The sequence below is a fragment of the Protomyctophum parallelum genome (genome assembly GCF_964188405.1).
Source record: "Protomyctophum parallelum genome assembly, chromosome: 9".
Taxonomy (NCBI): domain Eukaryota; kingdom Metazoa; phylum Chordata; class Actinopteri; order Myctophiformes; family Myctophidae; genus Protomyctophum; species Protomyctophum parallelum.
This window is the reverse complement of record NC_139706.1, coordinates 20,490,767-20,514,645: the sequence shown is the minus strand read 5'-3', so window position 1 is coordinate 20,514,645 and position 23,879 is coordinate 20,490,767. Positions and strand designations below refer to the sequence as shown.

Sequence of the window (23,879 nt, the reverse complement as noted above, 5' to 3'; positions counted from 1 at the left end):
CTCAGTCAGTGAGGCCGGTGTATCATGGCGACATACGTGGAGATCCTGAAGAGAGAGTTTCCTCACATTGACATCGAAGTGTTCGACTATATCACAGGTAACGGGAGACAGGGACACGGTACCGCCGCCTCCCACTCCCACTTTATTCTAAACAAACGTATTCATGATGTGAAACGAATGTAGTTTGGTTTTTGTCCATTTTTCTTTTAACCACGTGAAGCCCGGCCGGCCGGGGTTGGTTCGTGCTGCCGGGTGGCTAAGTGGAGTCTGGCTAATGATCATCATCAATGACTTATACTTAATAATACGAGCATAGAGGGAATTATTTCACTTTTATTATGAATGTATGTAGAGGTATTTAGGCGGTACACGTCGGGAGACACTAGTTAGTTGTGTAATATGTGTAATATTTATGTTCCCTTGGAAATAAAGATGTCATATTGCTAGGCAGGCACTCCTTCCCCTGCCCTTTCCTGGAGTCTGTCTCAGTGAAGGGAGACAGGGTGATGATGGGTAGCAACTTGCAAGCACATTTAAAGGTATATTCAGTGATTTCACTCAAAAAACCTTAGGTTTCATTTTTGGCTGTGGGACCCAGCCTTTCGTCCAATCAGGATAGAGAGTCAAAAACGAAACCTAAGGTTTTTTGACCCCCAGGGGTTACCTGGGGACAGGGAGGAACTCCTTATATGGTCAGCACACTCTATAGTAGGGAGGATTATCACAACAAAACAAAAAAATAAGTGATATTTGAATTAAGTGAAATCACTGAATATACCTTTAAGGTTAGGTTTGTGGTTAATTCATTATAATTTGCTCAAATAATTAAGACAGCCAAAGACCTGAGCCTTTCTTGAGTGTGTGTATATGTATGTATGTATGTATATATATATATATATATATTAGGTACCAGACAGCTGGGGCTAATCTCTGATGTAATTAACATAAAGTCCTGTTAAGTAGTAAGAATATTAGCCCTACAAGCAGAACCCAATGCTACTGAAGTTTCTGACATTTTTGACGACCCAGATAGCATGGGGTCCTGTTCCAGCTCCACCCTGCCACCGGGTACGCACACATAAATACACGTAAACAACTTCGGAAACGTCCTTCTGCGCTCTTTGACGGCTTCTTTTCCTTTGAGGGCTTCTGAATCTGTGAACTATAAGTACCTATAAATACCGCTGCGAATATCTCCTGTGGCGCGGAAGCCGTTAAGTATTTTTAATCTTTGTTTGACCGATTTGGTCGCTTTGATTCTTCTTTTCCTTCCTTGTTTATTGACACCTCATTGTACCGCCTATCTGGCTAGCTAGTGGCCCTATAGCTATGACAGAGCAGATCAGAGGCAGGAACGTAGACGGCACAAGCCAACCGCACATCGGGAGGCGGTACAATTGGATGTCAATAAACAAGAAGAATCAAAGCGACCAAATCGGTCAAACAAAGATTAAAAATACTTAACGGCTTCCGCGCCACAGGAGATATTCTCAGCAGTATGTATAGGTACTTATAGTTCACAGATTCAGAAGCCCTCAAAGAGGCGCAGATACGATGTTACCGAGCATATTTATGTCCGCGTTCCAAAATTCCCATACGAAAATATAGATACGCACAGGGACCCTACATAAAGTGACATCCTAATTTCAGAAAAGCTTTATGGAGGGTTCCGAGAGGGGCTATAAGAATATAGGACCTGCATGGTAGGATATAAAAATCTGTAAAATAAAATCAGTACTAGAGGTCCTGGTAGGAGATAAAACAGCAGTACTAGAGGTCCTGGTAGGAGATAAAACCATCAGTGCTAGAGGTCCTGGTAGGAGATAAAACCATCAGTGCTAGAGGTCCTGGTAGGATATAAAACCATCAGTGCTAGAGGATATAAAATGGAACAAGCAAACACCTGAGCCCTGACCCTAACCCTCACTTACATGTGTCTTTGAACTGATATGCTTGAAGTAGTTTGAAACGTGTGTGTGCATGCATTCAAGTTCTCTCAAGGCTCATACATAGTCTGGATGTTCGGTGGTTAGGTGACCACCGAACTACAACATGACGTCACAAGCCGCGGTGAAGAGCAAACCACCGCTCCAGCCCTTCTCTCTGTTTTTACTCACCACCGCTCAACGTTATGTCAGCTCCGGTGGTCAGCTCACCACCGGAGCGGTGGTCACCTCACCACCGAAAATCCAGACTATGAATAGGCCTTAAGTCGCCACAACTCATTCTACAAGCTCACAACATGTCGCTCTGTGAACACAATACCTAAACATCATCATTAAACTTTCAGTCATAAGATTTAATTTTGCTTAATTGTGTGTGTGTGTGTGTGTGTGTGTGTGTGTGTGTGTGTGTGTGTGTGTGTGTGTGTGTGTATTTGTGTGTCAGGTGTGTTGGCGAATGCGGGTGCTGAATTTGAGGATGGGGAGGAGCTGTTCGATGCGGTGGGTGGAGTCCTACAGGGATCGTCCTCGGACAACAAGAATGAAGATGATGTCAGAGACATCTGCTTCCAGATGTTTGACACGCTTCAACTGTAAGGCAATACTAACTAAAACTTACTAACTAGTTGTCAACTAGCTACTAGCCTCGGTACCCAGACTTTTTTTTTTCTCCGTTCGCACTCTGCTCAAAAATGAAAGCCTGCAGAAATGCATTGGAAATTCTTGCACACAGGAAGCTCACTTCCTTGTATTTCGCTAACCAATAACAGTGCAGAGGCGCGTCGCTACCAAATTTGGTGACGTCAGTGTTCTCCCCTGTTTTCTACCGAGGAGGGGGGCGGGCGCTCAGATCCGTGAACCAATAGGATCAACCGCCTGGTTTCGACCGGCACCAGCCCCTCATAAATCATACAGGCTGGGCCAGACATCTACTACTGAGATAACTACCTGTCCATATAACTAAGATCCAGGTGATGATAGTCAGCGCCACATATGGAGGTCCATGTGTTGTACCAACTTGGTTAATTTGCAAGTGTGACTCGCGTCGCAGAAATCACACTGGTTATCATGAGACTGACAAAATATGTCCATATATGGATACCCTCTGCAAGGCCGTCCAGGGGTGTCTTGAGTGTACATACAGGGTTTGATGAGGTCAGATCATCTGGAATGTCAGAACAGGTCAGCTCAGAGGGCTGGTGATTTAAAATCAATGTCATTGACGATTATTTCAAACTTTTGCCTCGATTACTAATATGAACGATAATGAAAATCTGTGAAAAGCAGAATAGCAGATCTACAAGCTCAGCATTAGAACGGCTATTTCCGCATGCTACCATTGTACCATGAAAGCAGGGCTCGACGCTTAGCATTTTTCCAAGTAGCACGTGTGCGCCTAAGTTGAAAAATCTAGTAGCACACAAATTATTTTAGGAGCACGATGAAAAGTTATCAAATAATGTGTTTTTGAGGGGCGCTAGCCCCTCCTATATACAGCTTTAGTCCCCACACGTCTCAATATTTTCCATTGACAATGAACGGAGAAATTAGGTCAAAATTCCAATAATTATGACGTAAATTAAACCATGATGTATGATAAGAGTGCCCCTCACTTCACACAGCTGTGATTTTTCTTTAATAAAGTGATGAGGTAGGGGCAGGCAATATGACAAAATATTATATCACAATATATTTTCAGAAATGATCACAATATTGATTTCATCTGGATATCATATTTTTTTTATATAATCTATATAATCAATTTGTTTTTATACTGATAGACTATTAGTTTGGTATGCAGAATTGCAGATAGATAGATAGATAGTCAATTAATTTTATGAATGGATGGACAGACAGACAGACTATCCGTTTTTATCTTGCTGTTCCATCATGTGAGTGTGACATTTAGACAGTGCAGAGGCTACTCAATGGTGAATTAGTATTGTAACATTCTCCTTGGCTCTGACTGCTTCAGTTCAGACAGAACATCGGACATATAGGCTACACCTCGGCGTGGTGGAAGGAGGTGGTGGGGGGATCTTTGCCTTTTTTACGTTGCTCGTTATGCAGGCCAGTGAGGCCACTGACTAGCTCTGGTCCATAGCTCTAGTCTAATGCGTTGCATTTAGAGTTATGGACCTGAGCTAGCCACTGACTAATAATATATCCAGCCAGGTCGGTCATTCGTATTGCGCTGCGCACACGCTTTTAGCGAGGTGCTAAGCAAGGGTTGTTTTGGTATACCAATCAATCAGTCTACTCCATGTGTGTGTGCACGTGCACTCTTTACGTGCGCGGCTGCACGCTGTTTCACCCACGTTTGGTTAAAAGTTATATCAAGTGATGTTTTAACATTACAAACTTTCTAAATAACTTTAGTATTCAACGTGTCGGGGTCCTAGCAACTCCTTCTGTCTTCTGTGCTACCCTGCTGCGTTCGCTCCGCTGCTCAGTGCTGACGGGGAAGAGAACTGAGCAGCAACACAGGGAGGGGCGGGGCAGTGGGAGCAAAGGGGACAGATCTCCAAATGAACGCCGCATTGAGCCTCGACACGTTGTTAGCTTGTAGCTCTGCTCTTTTTGGCGAACGACACCGCCGTTCAGAAATATAGATTTAGGTATAGAACCGCGACTATAGAATGTGCACTTGCTGTAGACAGAGACTTCTCTTTATCACGATTGAATGGTCAAATCATGTAGTCGCACCTGTAGGCTGTAGGCTACTCAACAGAAATGTTTCCCTAATGGTTCTAGCTATTTATAATCATAATATGGCGTTGCGCATTGTGCTGCTGCAGGCATGCAGTGTTTATTGTTTTAATTAACATTTAATACCAAAGATATGATACACCAAAATAGTCTAAATACAGATAACCTTGTGCCCATGCCCTATAAGCACCCTGCGGTGTAGTAGTTAGTTATGCGTTTGTTGTTAAAAAGCCATTATGCTATTTTGGCACCATAGTAGCCATCTATCGGTGTGGTGTGGACAGAGGTGCATAACTGCATTCAGGTAGTTATTTTCCACAAGTTTCAAACAACTGATCTCAGATTCTCAAGACTTCATTGGACTGCCAGCCAGTAGTAATCTGTAGTAGAACTAGTGAGAAATTGAGAACTGGAGTTTGCGTGTTCTCTCGTCTCCTAGAGTTAGTACCCTCACAATACATGGTCTCCAAACTGCCTCCCACTGGCCAGCCTGATTGAGGGGAAAGGAACTAGTTGGAATAACGCGCTACGTCCAACCGGGGAAACTCCCCCCTGTCGGATGAAAAGAAGCGGTTTGCACTCTTCATGCATTGAAGGAAGCATGAGGTCAGTCCGTTGCTCTCCCCAGGTTGGCAGAGGGAGTGTAGCGCCCAGGATTACATTAGATCATTGACACTGCGTGAAAAAATTGGTTTACAAAATTGTGCGATACAACATTATTAAAAATAACTTGTACCAGTGAGTGGTGGATCTGTAGGTGATGATGTGTTGTTGTTGTTGTCTCACCAGGACCAGTAGTGGCAAATCTCACCATCAGGTCAAGCTGGACGCACCTGTCCAGCTGTCACAGATTTCTACTCCAGACAGTAAGCATGTGTACACACGCACACAAAATCATCTAAGTTAGTGTATAGTGACTAATGAATAGGGACGGGGATCGATACCCAGTTCTGTAAGGAGGACCCGGCTTCTGAATTTCTAAAAAAAACAATGCCTCAAGGTCTCTGAGCTTATCATTACTCTTATTGATACTGTACTAGTTAGGGGTGCAACGGTTTTCGGTTTAAAACCGAACCGTTCGGTACAGCATACACGGTTCAATGCGCTCTAATGAACCGCGCTATTTCGGTTTGCATTCATTAATTTCTTACAGCTGCGAAGAATGTATTTCTCTGTCACACACCGGCCTACTTAGAAGTCTAGCACTCTATCGGTCACACACCGTCCTACTAAGAAGTCTAGCACTCTTTCAGTCACAGAAGTGTAGCACTCTGTCGTCCCACCCCCTCTCCCCCCCACAGACACACACACACACACACACACAGAGAGAGGCGGCATGATGAGGAGAATCCAGCCCTCGTCTTTAAACGTCGTTCTTGAAAAGACCACTCTGTGGAATAATTATTGATGTCATACACAGACACACGCACACAGCGGAGTAACCTCGAATCAACAGGCTTCTAAGCACGCGTCTTTGTAAGTTTGTTCAGATCTGCTTCTGCATCTGCACTCGCTGTTTGAGTGCTAAAAAGGGAGAGAGAGAGCAAAAACAACTCGTTGTTGTTTTTTCGGAGCAGGAGAAGAATATTCCGTCTGAAAAGTCCCAACAAAATACTCCATGTCCAATCCATGACTGTAGATAGAAACCCTTCTTCTAATAATATAAGTATATCGCATGCAGAGATCTTTATTGTAAACTTTTGTAAATGTTTCTGTGCGACACAGCACTCTGCTGTGAATTCCTCCCCTCTCTCCCCCACTCTCCTCTCCTCCCTGCATGTGCTGCGAGTCTGCACCACGTGTGAATGCATTAGGTGCATTATTTTTCCCTTGAACATAATAATGATGAGGCACATTAAAATAGCAATATAAGGTTTGTTTTCCCCCTTTAAAATAATGAAAAGGCAGAAATGCCTAATAAAATAATATATGCTAAAATAATAATAAAAGAAAATGCTATAAATAAACTTTTTTGGTGCAAGCCAGTCCCTTACGGACTTATGTGTGTGGGTATGAGCATGCAAACAGCATGGTTGTTTTTCACCACCTGTGCGCAACCTAACACACACACAAACAGTGCCAGTAGGCTACAGTACAGTACAGTAGAGGGTACAGTAGAGGGACCGGCACACAGTAACTCTGTCATTTCTCAACCGTTTCGGACACAGGTCGGCAGTTCGGAACCGGCCCGGCACCCTGGGCGCGTTCCTGGGGGTCCCCCCCCGGGAACCCCCACACAGAGTTGCACCACTCACTTCACACATGTGTGATTTCTTTATTTTACTGTACCGAAACCGAACCAAAACCGTGGCCCCCATACCGAGGTTCGAACCGAACCGTGGGCTAACTGAACCGTTGTACCCCTAGTACTAGTGGGTCCTAATCAGAGTTGTTCCTATCCCAGTATCGGAAAAGCTGCCGATACTGCCAAAACATTCTGTAGCAGGCCAGCCTATGCCATGGATCATTAAGCACCAGCAATATTGGTCTTAGTGTCAATTATCAGTATCAATTGATTTTTGTCATATGTTTTGTACAGTGTGGTTATAGTATGACATGTTTTCCTCATCAGTGTCAGCGGAACAAGATGTCCAATCAGGCATTTGGATGGTGAAGAGGGGACAGAATACGGTAACAATTTAAAAAACATGTCTCTTAACATATTAACAGGAAAATGTAATTACTATTATTGTTCAGCTCATATCTTTAAACCTGTTGTCCCTATACTATATTGTGGTGGTCTCAAAGAGGGGTCCGTGGACCCCCCAGGGGTCTTTGAAGGGGTTTCAAACTCACTATGCGTGACAAATCTTGTCTTCTGACGGTCCCTGGCATAAACAAACCACAACCACTGCAATTGGGCATGTAATTACAGGGGAAATCTTAAAAATCTCTCTGTCTCTTTCTCTCTGTCTGTCTATTTGCAGACTGTGGATGCAAAGAAGTTGGGGAAAGCAGAGGCCAAACTAAAAGCCAAACAGGGGAGGAGAAATGAGAAAGATTCACTGAAGCCGAACACCCCTGTGTAAGTGGTCACACACACGCACAGCACACGCAAACACACGCGCACACATGCACAAACACACACAGGCAAGCTAGTGACCAGGGAATAGTTGCTTTTATCCATATGAAGTGGTGTTTAACAGTATCCTCTCCGGTTTTCTTTTGCTCTGTGTTCTGAATTGGTGTTTTCCTATTATGGATATGTGTTAAACTTACTTAACTTAAACTTAACTTACATTAAAATGTCCTGTAAACTAAAGCACATTGATCGTTCCTTGTTGAAACGTAGTCTCTCCGCCCCTCCCTCAGGGTTTTGGAGGAGGCATCAGCCAGTCAGGCCAGCAACAAGAAGGACACCCGAGTCGACCAATCGGGCAAGAATCGTAGCTACGACATCCGAATCGAGAACTTTGACGTTTCCTTCGGCGAGAGGTGAGTCTGAGTTTCCGTGGTGACTGCGACCTTCCCTGTCTTGATTTAACGGAGGATGTATTTGTACAGTACATCAAGCCGCCTCACACTTCCACGGATTCCACTTCATCATATTGGATCAATACGTTTTGGTATTGCTCAATGAATAAAGATGAATATTTTCCATTGAACTCTAAATCCAGGTCCCTCCTGCAAGGGGCGGAGCTAAGCCTGGCAACGGGCCGGCGCTACGGCCTGATAGGTCGGAATGGGCTGGGTAAGACGACCCTGCTGAAGATGCTGGCCAATCGCAGCCTGCGTGTCCCCGCCCACATCTCCATCCTGCACGTGGAGCAGGAGGTCGCCGGGGACGAGACGGAGGCACTGAACAGCGTGCTGGAGAGCGACACGGTGAGGGAGGGGCTACTGAGCGAAGAGAAGCAGCTGAACATTCGCATCGCCAACGGAAGGTGCGTTAACGTTAAAGTAGCACTGAAATGCCATTTTATGCACTCTTAAAAAGTGCATAATAGTGCTGTAGATATGCATAATCATTGTGTGTTCATGTGGTAGTGCTGAAGGGACGGAGAGCCTTCGACTGACTGAGGTTTATGCCAAGCTGGAGGAAATAGAAGCAGATAAGGCTCCTGCTAGGTAACTATGACAACCACTAATAACCACTTATTATCTTTCTTCATAATTTGTGTCTGACTCATTTTTCTTCCTGTGTTTCTGTCTCACACAAACAGAGCGGCAATTATCCTGTCAGGTCTGGGCTTTTCTCCCAAGATGCAAAAGCAAACCACCAAGTAAGTTTGAATGAGCATCAACTGTGTTGGAGGTGTTTTGTGTGCAAGCTCAATCATATTTATGCCTCCCTTTATCTTAACTCTTTAAGTCTCCCTTTATCTTATCTTAACTACATCCTTTTTTGGGCATGTTATAGAATTTCCCAAGGATTTCCCCCCACATCCCTCCCAAAACTTGCCAAAAGGTTTCAAAATCAGAAAAGATGTCGCGATTTGTTGCACGAAAAAGCATATAGGGCTTAAGTGATTAACTTATACAAATCAGGGGTGCACATTATTATTTTGGGCTAGTACTCAAAGGAGCACCTGGCCATGTAGTTTGGTGCGCAAAGCCGGAAGGTTGGGGGTGTTGCTTGGAGGTAACGGACGTTCGTATCCTGCCACAACGTTATGCTGCATTCACACAGGCAGATGCAACAGATGCAAAGCTACACTAGTACACCTAGTCACAGACAGTGTCGTCGTTAAGCAGCAGTAAGGTCCCACTGGCAGCAGCTGTTTATCACTAGCACAAACGTCCAACACATATACAATGAATTACTCACCTGATGCTGCACCTAATGCAGGTTCCATGTTTAATTCCAGCGTGTGTAACCTGCAAGTGACAGATAGTTTTCATATTATGGTCGCTAACTGGTTTACAGCTGAGCTCACAATAACTTTCCCTTTCCGTTGTCATTGTAGCTTGTCATCGTAGCTTGTTTACAACTGAAACGGACTTCCTGTCCTCTGACTTCCTCATCAAAATAAGAGCTTCTTGTAATGATTAGTCAACACTAGTTTTATTTCTAAGTCTATTTACAGGATGTTAACAACTCATTTGAGTTCCTTTTGAATGCCTGTCAGCATTCTCTAAATCCCTGTCTCTCAGCTGTTGGTGCGCAAATGCGCTCGCATGCCTTTGATCTACAGCGCACCAAACGTTTTGACGACGCATGCGCACTGGCACACCGCTTGTGTGCACCGCTGTCCATAATAATTTCCTATATATTAATCAACTCTGTGTGTGTGTGTGTGTGTGTCAGGGAGTTTTCTGGAGGCTGGAGGATGAGGTTAGCGTTGGCAAGAGCTCTCTTTGCACGGTGAGTCTCTCTTAAAGCACTGGTTCTTTTTCTTTATTTTATGTTACAAATAAATCAAAATTATTCAAAACCTTTCATATTTTTGAAATTATTGTGATAATGGTTGAATTATTGTGATGCTGTATTTAATTACTTTTGCTGGGGACCCCCGGGACCCCTCAAGGACCCCTGGGGCCTTTCAGACGGGAGCGACTGACGTGCCGAGTAATTTAATTTTGACTACTGATAAGCGGTTGAAGATGGATGGATATATGCACTTAAATATTTGAACTTTGCCGAAAAGCTGTACATGCACGTTGTACTTCAAATGTTCATTTGTTTGAATCCAAATAAACTTTCTTCACATTTCTTCACAAGATGAAAATAAGGCTCATATACATGTAGGGTGCATTCGTGAATTAGATCTGATTTTAGAGAGCTCGGGTGTTGATGTCATAGAGTGCTCTGATATCAGTTAATGTATGAACAATCAGAGTAAGATACTCATTAACTAACATTGCCAATTTTATCTTTAAATTAGCGTTAATTCATCTCACGTATAAATAAATAAACATGTTACATGTAGATGTGTGTAATACAATGACTGATACCTTAAACCGTTTGGATCTAACAGCATTTCTTTATTGTTATTTCTTTATTAGACCTGATCTCCTGTTACTTGATGGTGAGTAAACAGTAAATACTACATGTATATAATATTACTTAACTACCTGTTACTGTATTAGTATTATGTGGTATGATGTACCATTTGTATTATATACCTGATACTGTATCAGTATTATATATTAGTATTATGATGATAGGTTAGTAGTAGTAGTGGGTCCTACTGGGACAGGAGTTCAGGAGATAGGGCAGTCGACTTGGAATCAGAAGGTTCCCGGTTCGATTCCCTTCTCCTCCCGGCTGTTCTGTAAGTCAAAATGAGCAAGGCACACCAGTGAGTAGGCTGCTGCCTTGCATGTGTTCCTCCACACCAATGTGTGAATGGGTGATCTGATTCTGTTAATGTTCCACTAAGTGCTATTAGTAATTGGTCTTATCATGTATGTGTTGTGTGTTCCAGAGCCTACCAACATGTTGGATGTCAGAGCCATTCTGTGGTTGGAGAACTATTTACAGGTTTGTTTAATAGCCTCTCGTATACACTCTTTCTCTCAGCCCTCCCACTGTCTCTCTCCTACACTGTCATCTTTCCTACCACCTACCCATCTTTCTCCTACACTGTAGGCATGTCTTCAGTAGTCAGTGTTTCTGGTTTTACCAGTGTGTGTGTGTGGAGCACACCGACTATTTATTTTCACGTGTACCCTATAAGCAGGTTATCAATACTTTAGTTAAATTAACAGGTGGTACAATTATTATTACTAGAATAGAAGCTTGACTGGCCTCTCTAGCGCCATGAAAAAAACTAAAAGAAAGAAAAGTAACCTGTAGCAACGATGCGCTCTCAATTAAGTGTAGTGATCTTGTAGTGATTTCCTGTTAGCGTCTTGATCAACACTGATGAAGGCTGTTTGAGCTGAAGCACGTTCTGCTAGCTTGTGTATCTTCTCTTAGAAGTGCGCCGTGGTTTAGTTTCCGTTTCTCGATCATTGCCAGGCATGTCTATTAAGACTTAAGCAATAAGCCACGAGAGGTCTCAGGTTACCGGGTATTTTACACTGGCTGGGGGCGTAGGCTTCTTCTTCTACCTCCCAGCCAGTGTAAAATACCCGGTAAGCTGGGGCCTCGAGTGGCTTATTGCTTTTCTAAAACGGTTACAAACATATAGCAATATTAACCTAATAAAACTACTAAATTCACAAAAGTATCTACGCTTTGCGCCACCAGAGCGAGCGAGCCAGAGCCACAACACTTCCTTGTTTTGCTCCGCAAGTAGCCTATGTGACGGGAGAATAGCGCTTGATGTATTTACAGGGCTGCCTGGAGCCACACATTCACAGTCATATGAGCCGGGCGGTGCTTAGACGCCCGCACGGCATGTGTTTATAAAGCAATCAAGCGCTCCCCTTCCCCAGTTCAGCTACAAGGCTGCAGTTTGATACAAAGTGATTGAAGGAGTGGGTTATCGGTGAAATTTACACCGGTCACGTGACGGTAACCAGCCAATCAGAATGAAGTATTGGGACTACCCGTTTTAGAAATTGCATTTTATAGCGCTTTTCCAAGTGCTCAACAAGCTGGTTCATTAATTCATACATTGGGAGGTGAAGCGGCGAACAGTCGACGCCAGCGTCCTCACTTCCCACATTCACACACCAATGGTGGCGAGCTCACACCGACCGACTCATTGGAGGCAATGTAGGGTTCAGTGTCTTGCCCAAGGACACTTCGACATGTGGACTGGAGGAGCCGGGATTCGAACCGCTGATCCAGGGATCATTGGACGACCTGCGCCACAGCCGCCCCAATATATTTATGCGAGTAATTAAAGTAGGCTATTTAGTGTTATCAGTGTTGATGTAAACGGTGGGGAACACCGTTACATACCTACTACACTGTCTCCCTCTCAGCTTTCCTACTGTCTGTCACTCCTACACTCTCTCTGTCTCTCTCTCGCTCTCTCTCTCTCTTTCTCTCTCAGCCTTCCTCCTGTCTGTCTCTCAAACACTGTCTCTCAGCTGCCCTACTGTCTGTCTCTCTGTCACACTGTCTGAGCTGTCCCTACTGTCTGTCTCTCTGTCACACTGTCTGAGCTGTCCCTACTGTCTGTCTCTCTGTCACACTGTCTGAGCTGTCCCTACTGTCTTGTCTTTAGTTTTAACGTGTGTGTTGTGTGGACAGACATGGTCTAAGACCATCCTGGTCGTGTCCCACGACCGTAACTTCCTCAATGCCGTGGTCACGGACATCGTCCACCTGCACTCCCAGCGACTGGAAAGTTACCGTGGCAACTACGAGAACTTTGTCAAGACCAAAGAAGACCGACAGAAGAACCAGATCAGAGAGTACGAGGCTCAGGTTCAATACAGAGAACACATACAGGTACTGTTGACTACAATTTATTTACATTAAAAAATAAAATAAATGGTGGATTTTATCCAAGGTGCTTTACATGGCACTAATTCTGGGGGGGGAGCCCAGTATTAAAATGGGAACCTTCTGGTTCCCAAGCGGCCACTCTACCCCTGAGCCCTGACACATTTTAGGCATGTAAGTCACTCTTCCAGAGTGGTTTACAATACGTAAAGTAATCACATGCAGAGCATCGGTCTAAACAATATACTATCAGAATGGCAATCTGTACATTGAAGGTTTTTAAACTAATAATAATAGTTAGTGTATTAGTAGCCTGAGCTAACGTGTTAGGTTTCTGGTCTAGAGGGGCGGGTCGCGGCTCAGATTTGCGCACGCCCTGATTGGATCTCATCTATCTGTCCGTCACCCCCGGCCCCTCCTCTCCCCCCTAGTGCAGCGCTACGTCACATAATTTGGAGCGACGCCCACCCGGAAGGGTTGACTCCCACTTTTAGACCAGAGCGGCCAATGCGTTCCTCCAGGCTTTAAATTTTTGCACCAACAAAAATGAAAGCCTGGTACCGAGGCTAGTGTATTAGTATAGTATTGTGGTCAAGAAAACAAATCCAAGTAACAAAAACATGAGAAGGAGTGACTCAAGATGTCTGCATGGTAGCCATTTGTCTATTGACAGGTTTCTGGTACAGGATTAATAATGGTAATAATAATGTGTTTTCAGGTGTTCATCGACCGGTTCCGGTACAATGCCAACAGAGCAGCTCAGGTTCAGAGTAAACTCAAACTGCTGGAGCGACTGTGAGTAAACAACCGCAACATTTTGTTAAAGTACACCCTTGTTAAATATTGTTATCTGTCAGAAACCGTATCTGCATATTATTTCCTTTTTTTTTGTAAAAATGAATGCCCTGCTTGATCATACTACAGTGTAACACAAAAGTAACAGACTTTTTTCCTTGTAGAAGTGCTACTCTTAAGATATTTTTTTTTTGCGGCTTACGCCTTTATTGATTTTTTAAGGGATAGAAAGTAGGCTGACAGGAAACGGGAGAGAGATGGGGGGATGACATGCGGTAAAGGCCGTGTCGGGTCCGGGAGTCGAACCCGCGGCACACCGCGACTGGATCACCAGTCCGGTGCCCAGACCGTTACGCTACGGCCTGGGCCCGAAGAAGTGCTACTCTTGCCATTTTTTTATTTGAATCCTGAAAAGTAACAGTTTTGGACATGAGGTTTCTACCCAACAGACGAAACCTAATTAGTATTTAATTGATTACTTATGCTCACTTATGCTCAATTGATTACTTATGCTCACTTATGCTCATTGTAATTTATTGCACAACTACAGCAGAGTTGTCATTTCCTCCAGTCACTGTGTGTGTGTGTGTGTCTGTGTGTGTGTGTGTGTGTAGGCCTCCACTCCAACCTCTTGAGAAGGAAATCGAAGTGACTTTAAAGTGAGTAACTTCACTGTTATTTGAATTCAGATACTGGTGTATGAGACATCGAATATTACTACCAATATTATATTTATTTAAAACAATAAAAACACATAAGGGTTTTGCAGATTTTCCTCAAAGCCCAAGGTAATTGTGGACAATATTGTCAATACGTCAGATGGGTGGACTGAACGATTTTCAAGATGGGTTGATCCATTATAGGTTGGGAAGTTAACATTGGTTCTCAAAGTGGGGTCCTGGGACCCCCACGGGCATGTACAAGCAAGCTTGTACATCTGCTATTTTAAATTTGTTTTGAAAAATATAAAAAATGTTTTGTAACTTTTGAATAATTTCAATTTCTCTTCTGGGGGTCCCTGACACAAATCATTTTCAGATGGAGGTCCGCAGCTAAATATAGGTTATCAATGTGTGGGTTTGAGAACTGTGTGTCCGTGTGTGTTTTGTTTTGCAGGTTTCCAGATAACTTTGAGAAGCTGTCTCCTCCCATCCTGCAGTTGGATGAAGTGGAGTTTTATTACAATCCTGAACGCGTGCTGTTCCAGGGACTGAACGTCTCCGCTGACCTCGAGTCACGCATATGTATAGTAAGAGACACACACACACACACACAGACCAGGACACTCAAGAGGAAAAAAATCACAACCGTGTGAACCGAGTGGTGCAACTCCCCTCTCCCCCCTCCTCCTCTCTCTCTCTCTCTCTCTCTCTCATATTAGCAGGCAACAGTGCAGAACTGTCTCTCTCTCTCTGTTTCTGAATGGCACAACAGCGCCTTAACCACACAGGTTACCCACACATACGGACATTGCACATAGGTTAACCACACATACGGACATTGCTGTTCCTTGGAGTGGTTGGGGGGGGGGGGGGGGGGGGATCAATGGGATTCCCCATTAATTGGGGATTTGTGTGTGTGTGTTAAGGTTGGGGAGAATGGTGCAGGTAAAACCACCGTCCTCAAGCTGTTGATGGGAGAACTCACACCAGTTAACGGAATGAGACATTCCCACAGGTATGTTTACTTCACTGTCTAATATCGTCATGTTTCCACTCTACAGAGACGACATGTAAATTACAGTCATGTGTGCTGTACCTTACTGTCATTGTTCTTCAGTTGAAAGTGCAGTAAGTGATGCATATATATATATATATATATGTTTAAATAACTGTTAAATAGCTCTATAATTAGAGATGCGCCGATCGATCGGCCACCGATCATGATCGGCCGATCATGCCTGTATCGGATCGGATCGGATTCTCAAAATAAATCAAAATTGCCGATCAAAATGCCCGATCAAAACAGACAGTGGGACAGTGGCAAGTCTCCTTTAAGGGGGCGCCTGTTTTTGCAGCTCCGGTCGCTGTTGAGAGCTTGTAGATCCGTCTGTTTGCAGCGCAGCTCCGCAGCCAGGGAAAAAATAAGAAATAAGTTACGGGAGGCATACTATCATCCGACGGAGCAATGCTCCGAGGTGCGCTGCGGGTCGGGAGAGGGTTGCGGTTAGGTTTAGGTGTCTGCCCCGGGGGAGGTTAGGGTTAGGGTGAGGGAGGAGGTAGGTTGTCGTTCGGACCAATGCTCCGTCGGATGAAAGTACTGCACTCATAAGTTACAGGTGGAGATGAAGTGAAGTTGGAACGGACAAGCAGAATAGCAGATGCAAGCCAAGCTATTAGCTTAGCTTGTTAGCTTGAAGCTAACATCACAACCACTGGCTGGTGATGTTTTTAGCCACAGCAACATGCAGCCTGCCCAGTGGCCAAGTCTCCTCCTCCCCGGAGAAGTCTTGCCTCCCCGCGCCGTTGGAGGCTGGGAGTGCCGTGCTGCTGCTGATCCACACAGGCTCTCACATCGCGTCCTGCCTGTTTCTGCAGCGCAGTTCGCTACGCGTTGAGAGCTTGTAGATCTGTCTATTTTTGCAGCGCTGGTGTCGGGGTTCGTTCACGTTGTCAATAAAAAAATTAATTAGATTAAAGGCGGAGATGAAGTTAAATCAGTGGGTTGAATCAGTAGCTACACGCTAATCTAAGCACTAAGCTAACGATCAGCGAGCCTATACAGTATACAACACTAGCAGCCTGCTTTTTATTTTAGTCTGTACAGTGAAATGTTCAGTTGTCTGTGTCCGTGCACTGAACATGTACGGTATGTTATTATTATTATATTTTTGTATTTGATGAAAGAAGAAAGCTACAGTTTACTCTCCAAGTTGTCTCTAAGACAGTGGTTCCCAAACCTTTTCACGTCAAGGACCCCCAAATTGACACTGCAGCCCACGGACCCCCATTTGAAAAGATATGCCAGGGACCCCCATAAGAAGATTGTAGCAGTGATTCTCAAATTTCTCCACCAGTTTAATTTCAAGGACCCCCAGTTTGACTACGAACCCCAATTTAATGCCACTCCTATCTCTGAGACCCCAATTTATATTGTAAAATCAATGTTAAGTGTTAACCCAAACGGGTCCATTTGGTTCCAAACTATCCTTTTAGCTGGGGACCCCCTGGAACTCCCTCAAGGACCCCTGGGGGTCCACGGACCCCACTTTGGGAACCACTGCATTTTGAGTCTCTACAGTTTACTCTGTAACCTCCAAGTTGTCTCTAAGAGAGTCTAGAGTGAAATATTGCACGTTGCCTCAGCTTGCAAAAAAACTTTCTCATCTCCTAATTTTTATACTTACAATGTCAATGATGTGTAAGAAGAGTACAGTAGAAAATACAGTAAGTATATATGCTACACAATGGAAAAAAATATGGATTTCACGACGCTGTGATCGGTATCGGCAATATCGGTATCGGCCTATACTGTTTCCAGTGATCGGTGATCGGTGATCGGCCCCAAAAAACCTGATCGGAGCATCTCTATCTATAATAATTACTATAGAGTAGACTATAGGAAACTATAGTATATAATAGATCTACAAGCTCCCAACGCATATGGAAATATAAAACGGGGCTTAATTGTTTTGAACTGTTCCTCATTTTGCTGAGTTTTCCACTGGATTCCCCTCAAGGACCACTGGGGGTTCTCCAAACCCCACTTTGAGAAGCACTGCGTGGGGCATTTTTGATGTTTCGTAGAAAGGGGGCTGAACCTGAGAAGGCCCTGTTACCCCAGGATGGACGCTTGGTCCTGGGGACCACCGGGACCAAGCAGGCCTGAGGGGACGGGAGGCGACATGTTGTTTTAACCCAGTTAGACCTGAGGCCCATTCTGCAAATGTCTTGTAACATCGGTAGTTCTCAAAAATAATTCCTGCCAAGGACCCTCAAATTGAGTGCCGCAGCGCAGACCCCCAAAACGCTTTAAAAAATAGCAGATGTACAATGAAGTGACGCACTTTGTGAGCTTGTACATCTGCTGTATGTAGTGTAATGTGTTGTATGTCAGTGGTTCTCAACCAGTGGTCCAGGGACCACCAGTGGTACTTGAGGGGGTTCCAGGTGGTCGCCAGCTAAATGATGGAGAGTTGGTAACTAAACGGACCCTTATGAATCTTTAACTCCTGAGTGTAAAATGAAACCAAATGGATTTGGTTTTACGCAGTTTTTTGGAGTTAACATCTGCATTTCTTAATTCACAAGAAGTCCACACAATCTCTCCTAATTATACCACATGAATCAGGGCTCCAGACTAACTTTTTTCATCAACGTCCCGGAACCTTCCCAAAATACAATTGTAACCGTCCCGGGGGGAAAAGTACAAAATATATAAAACAAAAATAGCACCACTCAGATTGCGAAATTAGTAACTGTATTCCTATTGTACCTAATTACCTAATACAATACATGCACTACATAATTTGTTTGGCTTCATGTTTCTTCTGTAGAGAAAATACACTGATTTAGTCAAAATGCTCCCAGATGAAAAATAGGGCTGGGACCAGATTAAAAATATTAATTTTGTTAATCGAATTAATTATAGGCCTTGTAATTAATTAATACAATTTTAATCACATATCAATATTCGACCTGAGAACAGCGATATTTATTTTCAAATGGATTTTGGTATACCAGTGAATCAATGAATAGTGACTACATAAGCTTATAAAAGGTTGTGTATAAGGCTACTTAACTTGTTTAAAACATCTTGTTTAAAACAAGTGCAGCACTGCAGGTACCGGTAGTCTATATGAATACTCAAATGTGCTTTACATGGGTGGCATGAGAGAACAAATAAAACCAACTTTATTAGGGGGAACACTAGACGAAGGAATAAAATCAATACAAACGGTGGAATGAGAGCGTTTTGGGGAGTGCATACTGCATTCCACAGGGTTGGGGCAGCAATTCCAGAAAAACCTGGTCATTAGAAAACATCTGTTGCTTCAAAGGATACCAACAATACCAACATATTATTGAATGTGCCATAACCGTTTTATCTGGGCAGGTGTGGACTGTGGGTTGGACCGACGTGGGCCCAAGTCCAATTAGCCCCATTATGGGACCTCTCACGCCGTCATAATGTAGCTCTGTATCGGAGGGAGAGGTTCCATGGGGCAGGAGACTGACGTTGATTTCCACGATGGCTGCATGTCTCGCATCGTGTGGTGATATATGCTAAGTTAAATGAATCACTGCAGCGGCGGTGACATATTAAAGCAACTAGCAAGCCTAGCATGGAAGCTAACGTTAAAAGTTGTTGTAGCCCCATGTCCACATGGAACGTTTCCCTCCGCTATAGCACAAAACCATGCCTTTATCAACGCTTCCAACCGATAGTTTTTTAATCTAAATGTCCCATGGTGGTGTGTTCTTGTCTGACTGACAACACTGCAGACAGCGCTCCCAGAGTCTTTAGATGAGCGCTCTTATTGACTAGTCTCATGCTGCTCATCGTTGCACACGAAATGCGCATTTTCAATGCAAAAACTCCTCTCGTCTCGAAACCGGCCCGAATGAGATACATTTACGCCCCAAATAGATATTTTATAGGCCCCGGGACGCCGTTAATCTCGAGCCCTGCATGAATACAGCGTAGAATTGTGGACAAAATCCTATCCAACAACAAAATAGTTTTTAGTCCAAGGGGCTAAATGTCATCAAATGGTGGTCCGTGGCTCAAATGCCGAATAAATAATGGACCTTGTCTGATATGAAAAGGGTTTTGTATGTGGTCTTCATGTGTCCTCTAGGAATCTGAAGATCGGCTATTTCAGTCAACATCACGTAGACCAGCTGGATCTCAACGTCTGCTCTATAGAACTACTCCTCAACAAGTTCCCTGGTAACGCTAACTCAACCTCCTCTTCTTGTCATATTATTGCACTGAATTAACCCATTCTGACCTGAGATCAGATTCATACGAGGTTTCCACTGGACACACACTGGTCTGATTAACCAATTCTGACCTGAGATCAGATTAAAAAAATGTCAGTCGTTCTTCGATTTTTCAAAAATAGCAGACCTACAAGCTTGTAGATCTGCTATTTTTCAATAGCTAAAGCATAACATGATGCCAACACCAAAATGGGTGCCCGGTCAGAATGGGTTAAGTGCCTTCATTATATTTAAACAATTATTTAACAGTGGGGATTGTACTGTTTGGTGTGAATAGATTTTGTTTTGTGTGAATAGATGGATCTTTTTCCAATTTTTTTGTGAAACAATTAATAGCCCAGGCTTTAAACCATTATCTTATTATTATGATGTAAATTATGAATAATTTGATCTTCTCAATAATTTTCTCAGCACCAACTATGACGAGAGGTCTGCAGCCTTGCATATGAAGTTTTACGGAATAATATTTAATAACACCCAGCATCCATATTCTGGACGGGAACATTATAAAAAAAATAGCCGATCTACAAGCTCACAAATAATTTGTCTATTTTGGATGGAAAAAAGGGTTGCAACTCAGGTCCGTTTCACTAAGAACGGAGAGTTTAAGTGGTTAATGGTATGAATGTAATGTTCTGAAGAAAGATGAAGTTAGACATGAATCCATGTGAAACGTGTCTCTTGCAGGCAGAAACGAGGAGGAGTATAGGCATCAGTTAGGAGGTTATGGCATAACGGGGGAGTTGGCCACGCGACCCGTTGCTAGCCTGTCTGGAGGACAGAAGAGCAGAGTGGCCTTCGCTCAGATGACCATGCCCTGGTAAACAACACAACACAAAACAACACAACACAAAACAACTCTGCCCTGGTAAACAACACAACACAAAACAACACAACTCTGCCCTGGTAAACAACACAACACAACTCTGCCCTGGTAAACAACATAAACACTGCCCTGGAATTAATCTATGAGGAACTGAGTCTGGGACCAAATGTTTGAATATGCCTGTCTGTCTGTCCGTCCGTCTGTCTCTCTGTCTGTCCGTCCGTCTGTCTGTCTGTCCATCTGTCAGTCCAAACTTCTACATTCTAGATGAGCCCACCAACCATCTGGACATGGAAACCATTGAGGCTCTGGCCAAATCGCTCAACAAGTACAAGGTAAAAAAACGAACGGAAATTAATAGATGTGGCTTCTGCTTTGACATGCCAAAGTTAATGACAATATTGAGTCATAAAAAAGGCATTGACACACAATGTATGTACAGTATATAATGCAGTTGTAATATATTGTCTCTGTCGGGTGGAAACATAAGTCAAAAACTGTTAATTTTCAGGATTCAAAATCAAAAACGGCTAAATAGCAGATCTACAAGCTCAAAGCATGCCGCTTCTTTGCATTTTAGTTTCCTCATTTCCTCATTTCCTTATTTACCACCTCTACAAGCTGCTACAGGTCCTCCCTGGAACAAAAAATGTTTGTCGTCAGCAAAAACAACAAACTAACAATACAATAAATAGTTTGGTTTGAGCTTGCAGAGCTTGTGCTATTTTTGTTGCTTTTGTGTGACGCTGTAGTATATCATGTATGACGTTAATTTACGGGGAAAATAACACAAAACGTTTTAATTTTGAGATGAGAGGTTTCTGCCAGACAAAGACGATATATTATTGACCCGTTTCATCCCGCTGAGTTCTTCTAACTCCTCCCCCTTGTCTCCCAGGGGGGCGTGGTGCTGGTTTCCCATGACGAGCGGCTGATTCGCATGGTGTGTCATGAGCTGTGGGTCTGCGAGCATGGAAAGGTGAGACGAATTGAAGGCGGTTTCGACGAATACCGTGACATCCTGCAAGAACAGTTCCGCAAGGAGGGCTACCTGTGATTGGACGAGCGGCCTTTCCGGGCCAATCGGCGTTCCCCGACACCTGGCCAATCGGCACATCCACAGCCCGACCCCACTCTGACCACAAATGACTCGACACCCGGCCGTATATAACTTTACATAATATGAGACAAAGCAATCAGACATGGAGGAACTTGAGATCCCAGCATCCCCCCCACCCACTCCCTCCCTCTCTCTCTGGACATACAGTACTACTCTGACACATGTTGAGTGGTCAGTCTTCTGTACCTCGCTGGAACACTGCTGTTGGACATTTGGAGAGGCTGAATGTCCCCTTGTCAACCACACCAATGTTGGACATTTGGAGAGGCTGAATGTCCCCTTGTCAACCACACCAATGTTGGACATTTGGAGAGGCTGAATGTCCCCTTGTCAACCACACCAATGTTGGACATTTGGAGAGGCTAAATGTCCCCTTGTCAACCACACCAATGTTGGACATTTGGAGAGGCTGAATGTCCCCTTGTCAACCACACCAATGTTGGACATTTAGAGAGGCTGAATGTCCCCTTGTCAACCACACCAATGTTGGACATTTAGAGAGGCTGAATGTCCCCTTGTCAACCACACCAATGTTGGACATCTGGAGAGGCTGAATGTCACCTTGTCAACCACACCAATGTTGGACATTTGGAGAGGCTGAATGTCCCCTTGTCAACCACACCAATGTTGGACATTTAGAGAGGCTGAATGTCCCCTTGTCAACCACACCAATGTTGGACATCTGGAGAGGCTGAATGTCCCCTTGTCAACCACACCAATGTTGGACATTTAGAGAGGCTGAATGTCCCCTTGTCAACCACACCAATGTTGGACATTTGGAGAGGCTGAATGTATCTCAGTTTTAATCCATCTACGGTATGCCTGCTGACACTGGTCAGCTCATACCCTAGTGGTGGTGTGTGGATGGTTAACTTAATGCAATGAGGGCGACCACGTGAACCCTAGCATCCCTACTCTCTAATGTCTTTATTCTGGACAAGTTCTAGTATCGTGTAAGCCAGACACCTAATCCACAATCTCTGAATGTCATATAGAGTTTGGAACTGCACCTCCCGAAATCCGAGAACGGTTATTTCTGGTCACAAAAATATATTTTAAAATATGAATATGCATTTTATGTTGTAATCGTTTTTTCTGAAAGCAGCAAGCTATATATGCTTCGTTTATTTTTATTTATATTGGGACAAATTTGCAAAAAAAGGGCGACTGTTCTGATCATTTTCAGAGCTTAAATGCTTTAGACAGTATGACGGAAGTATTTGAAAATTGTGGGAGGCATCAGTCTGGCTTGCGAGACTAGGCAAGTCCTTCTGTGAAAATGGCCAATGTACAAGCTCTCAACACCTTGTGTGAGCTTGTAGATCGGCTATTTTTCGCGAAAAGATTTGTCGTAAAGGGGAAATTAGAGGGGGCCCAAGTATATCGTTGCCGTCGGGTGGAAACCTTGCTTGTCCAAATCCGTTTACTATTCATTGGTTAAATATATATAAAGAAAACCCACAGACGCTTTAATGGAGAATTCCAGACTAGCCGTTTTCTTACCTTTAATCTGAATCTATCCCAGAACGAGTGGTACAGTGAAAAATGGCATGACTCCATCCCGAGGCCACCGCAGCTCCGAGTGTGGGTGGGATTTTGCGGTAAATTGCTTATTTTGATCGCTCTAAAATTATTATTTTCGGTAGATTAAATACTCCTCAGAGTTTGTACTTCCGGACGTCTTTCAAAGCGAGATTTCACCTGTGATTTCATCTAAAGTCTCCATTAATTTTCGAGCGATCAAAATAAGCGGTTTACTGCAAAGCCCCAGCGCAACACGCTCTGAGCTACTGTGGTCTCGGGAGGAACATTGTCACAGGGAGTTATGAAATCTTTCACCGGCACCACTTGTAGGATAAAATGACATCAGATTAAGGAAAGAAAACTGCTAGTCCAGTATTCTCCTTTCAAGACTGGCATCACTATTTGTGGACATGTCATTATAGGCAAGTATTGGTTTTAATTTATATTTTGCAAACATAACCCATCTAAACAATTACATGTAGAACTACAAGCTTCTGCTCGACAGTGATGATAGACTATAGAGTTTAAGTGGTTAAATGTTATTTACATGTTACGTAAATAACAATGGACATAGACTGCTAATGTTCTACTGTGTGTGGGGGATTTCTGATTGGATGGTTGGCGTGCTTCCACTCCAGATCCGCGGAGAGGAGAGTGTATAAATGTCATACCACGTTGAAGAATTATATACAAAAAAAGACAAAATACAAATAAATGATAATTTTTCCTGTCA

At 43.6% G+C, this 23,879-nt stretch overlaps 1 protein-coding gene across 1 annotated transcript; it reads left to right on the top strand.

Annotated features, from left to right (window-relative positions):
• Positions 1-23,879, top strand: abcf3 (ATP-binding cassette, sub-family F (GCN20), member 3). The gene is made up of 21 exons (XM_083773731.1): positions 1-97; positions 2,389-2,536; positions 5,442-5,518; positions 7,225-7,283; positions 7,580-7,677; positions 7,965-8,087; positions 8,270-8,536; positions 8,640-8,720; positions 8,816-8,875; positions 9,901-9,957; positions 10,599-10,621; positions 11,021-11,076; positions 12,742-12,942; positions 13,655-13,731; positions 14,346-14,390; positions 14,848-14,980; positions 15,320-15,408; positions 19,532-19,623; positions 20,364-20,496; positions 20,750-20,837; positions 21,401-23,879. Exons 1-21 carry the CDS (start codon positions 25-27, stop codon positions 21,557-21,559), a joined length of 2,139 nt encoding a protein of 712 aa, XP_083629857.1. The 5' UTR covers positions 1-24; the 3' UTR covers positions 21,560-23,879.

Coding starts and splice junctions, on each gene's coding strand:
- abcf3 (XM_083773731.1), top strand. CDS start 25: ATGGCGACATACGTGGAGATCCTGAAGAGAGAGTTTCCTCACATTGAC. Junction 8,088..8,269: donor GACGTTTCCTTCGGCGAGAG/GTGAGTCTGAGT, acceptor CTCTAAATCCAG/GTCCCTCCTGCAAGGGGCGG. Junction 9,958..10,598: donor GCAAGAGCTCTCTTTGCACG/GTGAGTCTCTCT, acceptor TTTCTTTATTAG/ACCTGATCTCCTGTTACTTG.